The 12,500-nt window shown below is 38.5% G+C and overlaps 1 protein-coding gene across 3 annotated transcripts in view; it reads left to right on the plus strand.

Moving 5' to 3' along the window:
- LOC143041348 (U-scoloptoxin(16)-Cw1a-like) overlaps positions 1-12,500 on the plus strand; it is a 173,113-nt gene that overhangs the window by 45,393 nt on the left and 115,220 nt on the right. Inside the window, exons 1-2 of one of the 3 annotated variants that reach the window (XM_076213171.1) lie at positions 10,123-10,211; positions 10,928-11,068. In XM_076213171.1, coding sequence (XP_076069286.1) covers positions 10,957-11,068 — 112 coding nt within the window. In that variant the 5' untranslated portion in view covers positions 10,123-10,211; positions 10,928-10,956. Of the gene's footprint in view, positions 1-10,122; positions 11,069-12,500 lie in introns of those variants that run through there. The other 2 variants (XM_076213170.1, XM_076213169.1) reach the window with 2 other exon arrangements.

Here is a 12,500-nt window from a genome sequence, read left to right on the forward strand (position 1 = left end):
AATTCAAAAACAGCCAACAACATTACCAAATACTTACAAAAAGCAGGAATGAACATTGCCGTCACTTCAGGACTTGGTCGGTCATAAAGGTGAGATCAGGACTGATCAGGTCAACAAAGAAAGCAAAGTGTACAAAATTCCATGTGGTGATTGCCAACGAGCCTACTATGGAGAAACGAGTAAGGGGACTAAGGTAAGAATGACACAACACAAATCAGACTTAAGACATCACAGAACATCAAATGCTATAGTAGTACACGCAGAGGAGTATGGACATCTACCGGACTGGAATAACATAAAAACAATTCACACAGGAATGAGTAAGAAAATCAGGAAAGCAATGGAAGCAGCATATATTAATAAGGAAGAGTGTATAAATAATAGAAAAGGGTTTATCAGTTGGTCTAAAATAGGGGCGGAATTAGCAGTACACGACTGGCCAAAGGAAAATGAGGAGGCGGAACATAGAGCGGATCAATCGTCCGCGGATCAATCGTCCGCGGATCAATCGTCAGCGGACCAACCATCCACGGATCAATCGTCAGCAGCCCGGTCGTCCACCAGGCCATTAACTAGGAGACGTCCTCCGGACGATGTATAATCTTGTAACCCCCTTGTACTACTTAGTCTCTCTGAAGAAGGTGTAAATAGCCGAAACGTTAGAGAAATAAACTCATCTCTGACTTGTGTGTTTCTTAACCACCCTCCTATCTTCATATATATATATATATACAACTCAGCCATCCTTTTTAAGTCTCACTGTAGTTTCCGGAGGGAAATTGTAGAATCCTCTTTTATAAACATTTCCCTAATCTTAACACCTCTAAAGGCCATTGGTCACCTGATTGCATCAGATCTTTAGCAGTCAATAAATTGTTATCAACTGTCCCAGGACCGGAAGCAAACAACCATCGGTCACTCCACTCAGGTCATGTTACTTGAACCTTTTATCCCCATTCCTCAGTGTATACCAACTCTCTCTCTCTCTCTCTCTCTCTCTCTCTCTCTCTCTCTCTCTCTCTCTGTATATATATATATATATATATATATATATATATATATTACACTACTGTAGGTATATATATATACATATAAATATTGTAACGTAATATTAGATATTACGTCATATGTGTAATTATGTTATAGAATTGTGTTTCTTTGTATTACATAACTAATGTTCATATTTCTTGTCTATCTATGTATTGTAACAATGTTAAGCAGTAACGCCCGTCCACTATATGTAATCTTGCCTACGTGCGGAGAGGTGCGCACTCTTGTAGAACAAACAGACAAGCGAAATCCTGAATAGTTCGGAGCGCACAGATTTGACAGTTACTAAATAAATAGATTGTTCAAGCGAGTCGAGGGTCCTAAAACTACCCATGTTGACGTGGTTAACTTACCCTCCTCCTCACCACCGCACCCCTTAACCGGAAGTATCCCGCTTCCGGTCCAATGGTATATAAGCGGTTGAAAACCGCTCATTCCTTGTCATATTCCCACATATTGATCTCTTGATAAAAAACTAGAAGGTTTAGATTCATGAGACGTTTGGTGTGAAGTGATCACCCTTTTTGCCTACATTACGTGTCTGATATACATTGGCATTACTTTACTTATATTTGTACTTATTACTTATTTTGATGCATGTTCCTGATCTCTGTGTACTTAGATAGTACCATATTGTATACTTATCTTGTGTTTCTTATTTGAACGATAATTTCCATATTCTTATAATCATGTAACGGTCCCATTGACCCTAACTGCCCATTCTCTTTGTGTTGATTGCCTGTAAATATTTTCCATTAATAATTTCGTTTACTAGTTTTATCGCTAGTTTAATATTCCTTTCCTGGAATCTTCTTTGTTACCTTTACTTCTAGTCCTTACGAATTATCTAGGCCCTGACCAGATAGTTCAGTCCTACAGTGGCTTCTAGAAGTGAGCTGGTTCTTAAGCACTTAGACGTTATACTTAACGTATCTTCACATACCAGCAGCCCGTAACAAAGTGGCGACCCTTGCCAAGGATATTGGATCAGGTATTTAACACATTCTTATAGAGATGGATGATATAGTTCAAGAATTCGTTCAAAATCCCAAGGTAAGTTTCTTAAAGAAACAAACTAAAGACACTTTGATAGAAATAGGCAAGCACTTTGGAGTAGACATTGATACAAGTTTGCGAAAGAAAAAAATACTTCAGGAACTCGTTGAAAATCTGATCGAAGATGAGATCTTATCTCCAGAAGAGATTACAGCTATACAAATTCCTTCAAATAGGTTAGAAATAGAGGCACGACTAACCGAACTTAAGATTAAGGAGATTGAATTAAAGGTCAGGAGAGTAGAAATTGAGGAGGAAGCTAAACTGAAACAAATGCAAATTGAGGCAGAATTTAGAGCTAGAGAAGAGGAAGCTAAAGCGAAACAAGTAGCTAAAGAGGAGGAAACTAAACTGAAACAAATGCAAATTGAGGCAGAATTTAGAGCTAGAGAAGAGGAAGCTAAAGCGAAAACAAGCAGCTAAAGAGGAGGAAACTAAACTGAAACAAATGCAAATTGAGGCAGAATTTAGAGCTAGAGAAGGAGAAACTAAAGTCAAATTGGCAGAGTTAGAATTAAAGAAGGCAGAAGTAGAAGCTAGGATTGTTGATAGACAACCCGTAGTTCAGGAAGGTCATATAGATATTTCCAAGTATGTAAAACTTTTACCCAAATTTTCAGAAGGAGAGCCAGAAATTTTCTTTCTTCAGTGGGAAAAATTGGCCATTAATCATTCAAACACAATTTAAGGGTAAGGCTCAGCAAATTTATACTTCTCTTTCAGAAGCAGAAAGCGAGTATGATAATATGAAAGCTTGTATTTTAAAAGCTTATGAACTAATACCAGAGGCCTATAGACAGAAATTCCGTAATTATAGGAAGACACCTCAGTTAACATACGTAGAATATGCGGCTCAACAAGAGAGGTTATTCAATAGGTGGTGTTTGGCTAGTGAAACGGACACCTTAGATAGACTTAAACAGTTGATTTTATTGGAGCAGTTTAAGAATACCTTAGAGACAGATCTTAGGATTTTTATAGATGATCATGTTCCCGAAACTTTAACTAAAGCTGCTGTATTGGCTGATGAGTTCACACTAAATCATAAACCTAAGTCAAGACAAATGGAATCCCAAAAGTCAAAGTCACATATTCCAGATTCAACAAAATACTCTGATCCTTGGTCCCCAAAGAAACACTTTGAAAATCAGTCTAGCCCATCACATTTCAGTTACAGGTCTGATTTCAATCAATATCCTCCAAACCAACCTTGGCAAAGAATGGAAAGGTTTAAGACTAATCCCCCTGTAAACTTGTTCATATTTGTAAACAGGTTGGCCATCACATTTCTAATTGCAGAAAGAGACTGACACCCTCATTCTCCAATAAGACACCAACTCTTGTAAGTAATATAAAATCAGATGATTCAAAATCCTCTATTCAGGATAAACTACCAAAGAAGCCGGTATTGTCAAGTAATGTAGAACCCCCCTCATCAAATCATGATCCTTGTTTCAAACCATTTGTATCTTCAGGAACTATATCTCATAGTAGTAGTTCACAACAATATCCTATTTCCATACTCCGAGACACAGGAGCAAAGCAGAGTCTGAATTTTAAATTCTGTCTTGCAGAATCTGGGTGAGTCATATACAGGTTATGATATATTGATAGAAGGAGTTGGAGGAATTGTAAAATGTCCATTACATAATGTTTTCTTGCGGTCTGATTTAACAACCGGAATGGTTAAAGTAGCAGTAGTAGACTCTCTTCCCATAGTAGGAATATCCTTATTGTTGGCAATGACATCGCTGGAAGCAAAGTCATTTCTCCCTTAATAACAAATAACCCTAAGACCTCAGTAGAACCTTCAGATAACTTACAGTTGTTTCCCCGCTTGTGCTGTAACCAGAACTCAGTAAAAGAAATCTGAAGAGTATACCAATAATTTAGAATCCATATTCTCCCAAACTGACCCATCGTCTTCTTCACCAGTTTCTCTATCTAGAGCAGAATTAATCCAAAGAACAGAAGTCAGATCCTTCTCTTAAAAATTTGTACGAGATTGTTTCTTCTCCAGAAGAAGTTGAAAAAATGTCACGAGGTTTCTATATAGAAAACGGAGTCCTAATGCGAAAATGGAGAGCATCCACCGCAACCGCTGACCAGCCATGGCAAGTAAGGAATCAAATAGTCCTCCCTCTTGGTTTCAGGAATAATGTTCTAAGATTGGCTCATGATACTCCCTTAGCAGGTCACTTAGGGGTAAGAAAGACCTTGTTCAACATAACCCAACATTTCCATTGGCCCACGGTTGTCAAAGATGTTGCCCAATATTGTAAAACATGTCATACATGTCAACTTGTAGGTAAGCCCAACCAGAAAATTGGTAGAAGCTCCACTCCATCCCATTCCTGTAATGGAAGAGCCATTTAAAAAAGTTCTTATTGACTGTGTAGGACCTTTACCTCCTTCAAGTAAAGGAAATCAGTACATTCTCACAATCATGTGTATGAGCACTCGTTTTCCAGAAGCCATTCCTTTGAAAAATATTAAAAGCTCAAAACATAATCAGAGAAATGTTGAAATATTTCACTATGGTAGGATTTCCTAAGATTTCTAAGAACATTCAAAGTGATCAAGGAAGTAATTTTCTTTCCAACAAGTTTTAGAGAAACTCATGTAACACTAGGTATAAATCATGTAACTTCCTCCGCCTATCATCCTCAATCACAAGGTGCTCTAGAGCGCTTTCACCAAACGCTCAAGACAATGTTAAGAATCTTCTGTGCTGAGAACACTCGAAATTGGGAAGACGGACTCCCCTTTTTGTTGTTCGCCACCCGAACAACAATTCAAGAAAGCCTTGGATTCAGCCCGTCAGAATTAGTCTTCGGTCATGAAGTGCGTGGCCCCCTAAAGATACTTCATGAACAATGGATGAAAGAAGAACCACCAGTTCCTTCTTTGAAATACGTGTCCCAGGTCACCGAGAAGTTGTTAGAAGCTTGGAAGTTGGCAAGAGAGAACTTGGCGAATGCTCAACGAGAAATGAAAGGTCGGTATGATAAAAATTCTAAACTTAGAACTTTCACTCCAGGAGATCAAGTGTTACTTTATCTTCCCATACCAGGAGATCCATTGCAGGCTAAATACAAAGGACCCTATGAAGTCTTGTCCAGAGCCAGTGATCTCAACTACATAATCAAAACTCCAGACAGAAGAGAAAGAGTTCCCGTCTCTGTCACATAAATACCTTAAAACCTTATCATTCCAGAGATCCAATTCCAATTTGCAGCTCTACCACAATAAAATCGGAAGAGCCTCCTGATAACCTGCCTAATCCTCCTGAGATTCCCTTGGAAAACTCCCAGATACTACAAAATCTTCACTTATCTGAGAAACAAGATGTAGCAGAACCATGGACTGACCTGTTGAGAAAAGACCACGACTTCGTGTGGACGCCTACCTGTGAGACGGCCTTCAAAAACCTGAAGTCCCTTCTCACTAACGCACCAGTTCTAAGGGCACCCGACTTCCAACGACCCTTTCTTCTGCAAGTCGACGCCAAACGACACCTGTATCGGTGCCGCCCTCTTGCAAGAACACAACGAAGTTCTTCACGCTATCGCCAACTACAGCTAGAAGCTGTCCCCTGCGAAATAGTTCTACTCCATACTTTCTAGAACGTTGCTTTTCAAATGAAAGTGAAAAGCTTTCCCAAACGGTGGAGGTGTAACGTAATATTAGATATTACGTCATATGTGTAATTTATGTTATAGAATTGTGTTTCTTTGTATTACATAACTATGTTCATATTTCTTGTCTATCTATGTATTGTAACAATGTTAAGCAGTAACGCCCGTCCACTATATGTAATCTTGCCTACGTGCGGAGAGGTGCGCACTCTTGTAGAACAAACAGACAAGCGAAATCCTGAAATAGTTCGGAGCGCACAGATTTGACAGTTACTAAATAAATAGATTGTTCAAGCAAGTCGAGGGTCCTAAAACTACCCATGTTGACGTGTTAACTTACCCTCCTCCTCACCCCCACCCTTAACCGGAAGTATCCCGCTTCCGGTCCAATGGTATATAAGCGGTTGAAACCGCTCATTCCTTGTCATATTCTCCACATATTGATCTCTTGATAAAAACTAGAAGGTTTAGATTCATGAGACGATTGGTGTGAAGTGATCACCCTTTTTGCCTACAATTACGTGTCTGATATACATTGCATTTACTTTACTTATATTTGTACTTATTACTTATTTTGATGCATGTTCCTGATCTCTGTGTACTTAGATAGTACCATATTGTATACTTATCTTGTGTTTCTTATTGAACGATAATTTCCATATTCTTATAATCATGTAACGGTCCCATTGACCCTACTGCCCATTCTCTTTTGTGTTGATTGCCTGTAAATATTTTCCATTAATAATTTCGTTTACTTGTTTTTATCGCTAGTTTAATATTCCTTTCCTGGAATCTTCTTTGTTACCTTTACTTCTAGTCTTACGAATTATCTAGGCCCTGACCAGATAGTTCAGTCCTACAGTGGCTTCTAGAAGTGAGCTGGTTCTTAAGCACCGTTAGACGTTATACGTAACGTATCTTCACATACCAGCAGCCCGTAACAATATACACACACACACTAAATATATATCTATTTATATATATATATATATATATATATATATATACACACACAGATATACATACAGACAGATATATATATATATATATATATATATATATATATATATATATTGTTTCGCATTTGTGTGTGTTTTGCGTATTGATAAAGACAAAGAATAATTTACAATAATTCTGACATGCGTAAGTTTGGGGTTAAGCGTGGACATATTCTAAAAGAACTATATAGGAATTTTTTAATATATGTGATTTTTTCTGTAAAAAGAAGTACTGATACTGTTGGGTTATCACAGAAGTAAGTTAAAAGCTCAACTATCTGATGTTATGTTGGAACCTAGAAGTTTTGTTCGGGAACTGATGTTTGATGTCGTTTTAGAAATGAAGACGGGCATATGGCATATAGACGTTCACCACAATCACATGTATTTGATATATTGTTTCCTTATTTCTGGATGTTACCTGTATATTTAGAATTTGCCTTTCGCTCGTAAATGGTGAATACTATTTTAGTGATTGAAAGGCAGCTCTCGATCAACAATATTTCATAGTATTGTTTCTTTCCATTGTAAAGGCTTATAATTCTTATTATAAATCTTAGAATATATTGCATAACATTTCTATATAATTTTCATTTAGAAAAAATGTAATTAGATGGCATGATAAAACCTCGGGTGTAAGCAAACTTTTCTCATAGTTGTAGAAACGACTGTAGGCCAGACTTGATTCAGCTATCGAACGATACAGTCTATTGTAGATGTCAAACTTGATATCTGATATTTTAGTCACTCTGAGGCATGAACAACTCTCTTTGTAGATATCCAATTTCCTATCGTAAAATCTTACGACATATCTACGTATATAGCCACTAACTACTCGGGCTTTGGTCAAATCCTGAGGTTGAACCCTTCTCGGCCTATATGATTTGTCTTGCTGTTGAACTACTTTTTTGTCGTAGATTTTTTTTTATTGGTCAGAGTCCTACGGTCTGGACGCTTTACTTTTGTTTCCCATTATCTTCATCAAACTTGTCAATTTTTTGTTATGTGTATAATGAACCTTTTCCCCCTATTTCTATAATTACCTTCCCTTGTGCAGGAAAATCAAAACAACTTCTTATAGGATGGTGGTCGTGTACACAGGTTCATGATGTATACCAGAATCCCAGTGAGGATCGGGGAAAGAGAACTTTATCTACACGACCGTAATAAGATAGTGGCGACCGTGACAGGATTCATCGGAAACTTGGCAGTATCCGAAGGTTTAACGGAACAAGGATTGATACTCAACCGTTCGATCGAGCTACGATACAAAGCCATATGTCACCTTACGCATCGACAGAAGCAGAATCGTAGTAAGTGTAAATGGATACTTCACCTTTGGAGAGTTTCTATCTGACCCTAGTGTCAAGAAACTAAAAACATTTAAGAAGAAAGGGTTGATAGACTTTACTTCACATTATGACATAGAGTTAGATAATCCTAGTGATCATAAAAATTAAATGATTAGAGGAATAGTTGAATACCTTATACAGGAAAAAGTGCTTCTTTTCGAAGCCCTTAATGAAGTGTCATGTTCCAAAAAGAGTTTAGAATTACAGCAGAAGCAAAATGAGTTAAAGTTACGCGAAATGTGTATCTCAATCTAAAATATTAGCAAGAGGAAACTAAGCAGCGGCAACAAGGAGAAACAAAGATAATAGAACTACAGCTGCAACAGTAACAGAAAGAAACCAAGAGAAGACTAGCGGAGGCAGAGCTTTGAGAGGAGGAGTAGAACATGGATCACCATCTGGTAAATCCCGACATGATGATGTAAGCAGGTTGTAAAATTACTACCTCACTTTTCCGAGAAAGCACCAGAGTTCTTTATTACACAGTATGAAAAAGTTATGGATCAGCTATGCATTGACATGCTGTGTCAGTCTAAGTTGTCAGAAAAGGCCCAAGAAGTATAGTCTTCCCTTACCTTAAATGGAAGTAATTATGACACTGTTAAGTCCAGATTCCTACAAACATACGAACATATCCCGGAGGCTTACCGCCAAAGATTCAGAATGCACAGAAAAGCTGCACATACAACTTATGTAGATTTTTCTTCCCAGTAAGCTAGATTGCTTGAGAGATGGTGCTTATCCAGTGAAATGAAAAATTCAGAACAAGTTAAGGAGCTCATATTATTGGACCAGTTCGAAAGTTGTATAGGCTTTGATGTAAAGATTTATCTGCATGAGAACCGCCCTAATACTCTGAGTAAAGCAGCTGTATTAGCTGATGAATATATATTACAACATAAGAATATGATAGTGTCAAAAGTAAAACACCCTCCTATGATCAATCAAAAATATCCGGAAAAAAATCACTCCCCAAAACACATTTTACCTACCCTTAGGTTAAAGATGAAAATACATCAAGACCTTCCTCATACCCGATCCCAAGAGAAATTAATTGTAGTCAAAGCCCACCTTGTGCCTATTGCCTTAAGCCAAGTCATATTTCTAAGTGTAGAACTCGTTTAGCTCATGTTTCTAGTTACCCTACATCTAAAATTCCAGTCTTAACACATGAAGCAAAGCAAACACCTGTAAAACAGATGGTTCCCCAAGCATCAGACAAGATGCTGGACAAGGTACGAAAAACCTCTTCTGTATTGGTAAATAATGCAAATATCAATGACAAATATTTAATGGGCATAGACCTTTGTTTTCAAGCATTTACAGCTAAAACTTACGTGTCTTTAACTAAAGATGGAGAAAGGTATCCCATCACAATACTGTTTCCCCTTCAACCCTGTTTTTAACTCTTTAATTTCTTCCGAAGTTCTCTCTTTAACTCTTTAACTTCTTCCATAGTTCTCTTTGTTCTTCCACCCCTTCCTCCTTTATCATTCCCTAATCTCTTCTCATTCCTACCTTTCCTCTTTCGATTACTTCCTCTCTCCCCTCATTTTTTACCATTTCTGGTGCCTTACATCATCCTTTCCCCCTTTTCTTTAACTCTGCTTTCAACCCCTTCCCCTCTTTCTTCCGTAGTTCTCTTTCCTTCCATCCCTTCTTCTATTCTTCCCACATTACCTATCTTTTCTGTTGTTTTTTTTCAATTTTCTCTTCCTTCGTCACTCCCCCTCTTCTTTTACCGTTTCCGGTGCTTTACATTCCCTTCCCCCACCCCCTTTTTTTTACTCTCTTTCACCTCCCTTCTTCCGTAGTTTTCTTTCTTTTCAACCCTTCTTTCCTCTTTCCTTCCTTCATCACCTTTCATTCCCATTTTTTCCATATTCTCTTCTCTCATCTCTTCCTCTCCTCTTATACAACTTCCGGTGCCTTACCTTCCCCATTCTTTTAAACTCTTGTTAACCGCCCTATCTCCTCTCGTCCTCCTTCTCTTTTCATCTATACCTTCTCGCGATCGCTCCGGGCCTGGGAAGCGATGCCAGTACAGGGCCCAGCTCAGGCCACACGACAGCGCGCATTCGCTATCCAACCGCCGCAACGTCTAGGTCGAAACGTCTGTGCGTATACGTTCACCTCCATCAACATCGTTCTTGCTACCACATCTTTATCACCCTACCACCATCTTTCAGTATAACCACTATTATCATCTAACACATTTTTACATCCTGCTTCTTCTCTCCTTCCTTTTGTTCTTCCTCCTCTTCCTGTTCCTCCCTCCCCCTCCTCACTTTCCTTCTTTCCGTCCTGCTTCAGTTCCAACTCTATCATTATAGTCTCCTGCACTACCATCTAGAGTGGTATCGTCTCGGTCTTATTTTCTGTTTCAAAAGAACTCCTAACCAGACACATCCGCCTGTTTGACCTCGTGCCTCCGATAGACAGGCAGACTTGCGTGTGTTAGAGTTACTGACGAGAGGAAGGAACGTGATTCTGAAGTACCGTTGTTTTTGTGTTTTGTGAGATCGAAGAAATAGTGAAATTTCCCTTGGGGATTCTTGTGAAAAATTGAAAGTGTTTTGTGAAATTGTGTATGATTCATCAAGGAGAAATTACAAAGCAAAATACGGTTCAAAGGATTACCCTAGTGAATAACCCATAGGAAGTTTATAAGTGAGGAGTTGCTTTAAACTGAAATATTCTTCGAGGATACTTATTTAACCTTTCCCGAAGGTTAAACAATCTCAGGAGTATATAACTATTCCCGAATCATTATCGTCCGGAAGTTGACAATATACTCAAAGAAAAACTTCATTTTGATTTCGAACTCTCTTAGGATTCTCAGCATCTTTTGGATTACTCAAAATGGCACTAAGGATGAGTTTGGCGCTTCTGATCCTACTAACTGCCCTCATACACCACGGCACCCGAGCCCGAAGGCAGAGGACATACTTCGTACGAGCTGACGAACTACGAGGTAATGTGGAAGTACTTCTTTTACCGCTTTCTTCCCCTCCCACCTTTGAATAGCCTTGTTAAGCTCTTGACTTTCCTCCGTTTAGTGATCAATTTTCCAGCCTCTTTGCCACGATTGACACCCTTCTGCAGTGTTCGGCTAACACCTAACGATTATGTTAAGTCAGTGGCAGGCCTAAGGCTAACTGGGATCTTGATCGATCAAAACCACAATTTGTCTGGAGTTGCTCTGTCAGTTTAATCAAATCGAATTACATTAGACAAAACAGAATCTTTGACTCATGCTACTGTACTGGAGGGAAGATATCCACTCTTCGTACATTTGTTTCAGGTCCCTATTTCACTCTCATGCCATCTCTATCTTGCTCATCACGTATTTTTCGAAAGCACTCCTAAACCCATCTACTTTGATTATCCCCTTTCAGTTGAATGAAATCGACAGGTGTTAGCAGTACAATGATTCTAAAATTACCCCTCATAAAATAAAATTGCCTACTGTTAGCTAGGAAATTGCGTTACCCTCATTACTATTATGATTATAATCTTTATTAGACGGAACAAAACAGGTAAGTAGGAAAGATACAGGCACTATAAGTTGTCTTAAAAACAGCTCACACACACCTGAAACGTAGGCATGAATATAAGGAAAAAAAAAGAAAGGAAATGGAGAAATGTAAGAAATAGAATTATGAAAGTGAACACAGCGAAAATGATTGTGACTAAAGAGCCAACTCACCCTCTTAGAGAGAGCTGAGACGGTTCGTCCTTACGAGCAAGAGTCGAATTGCCTCCACTTCTGACCTCCCCGACAATTAGCAACACTCTAACCTGGTTGGCCAGCGAGCTTCCCCAAGAGGCTTAAACAGAGTTATAGTATCACAAATAAACGATGAAATATTTATTTGTATCACATCATAAATAAAACAGAAATTCATTCAGCAAACTGTTACCTGCTCATTTGAAACTGGATATGTTATCCGCTCCGCAAGCATCTCTGTCCACGTAATTCCAAAGACCAGCAGACATGGGTAGGAGACATTGTTGATACTGGCTCTCGCACCTCATCGGTCGTAAACTGCAAGACTGCACAACTGACATAAGCCTCATACTTCTGGAGAGCACGTACAAACCCAGAAAATAATCATACAACGAATAGATAGGATTTAACTAATCTTTATATAATACAAACGATACTGACATTACGACGATAATTAAGATCGCACACTTCACACCCACAAAGAAAATTGATCTATGCAAAAACCACGACCAATCAGCATCAGGTGTGAGTTGAGGCACACGAGCGTAATACTCAAAAGCGCCAAAGTTTAACACTAGAAACAGGTGGCCGAAATGAAAGCATTATGAAATATCCTGCAAGGCTTTCTTAAAATACCCAGTTTACGAGCAGCAGAAACATATGTATGTTGAATATG

Source organism: Oratosquilla oratoria, chromosome 30, assembly GCF_046742065.1.
Source record: "Oratosquilla oratoria isolate Oo_2021 chromosome 30, ASM4674206v1, whole genome shotgun sequence".
Lineage (NCBI taxonomy): Eukaryota > Metazoa > Arthropoda > Malacostraca > Stomatopoda > Squillidae > Oratosquilla > Oratosquilla oratoria.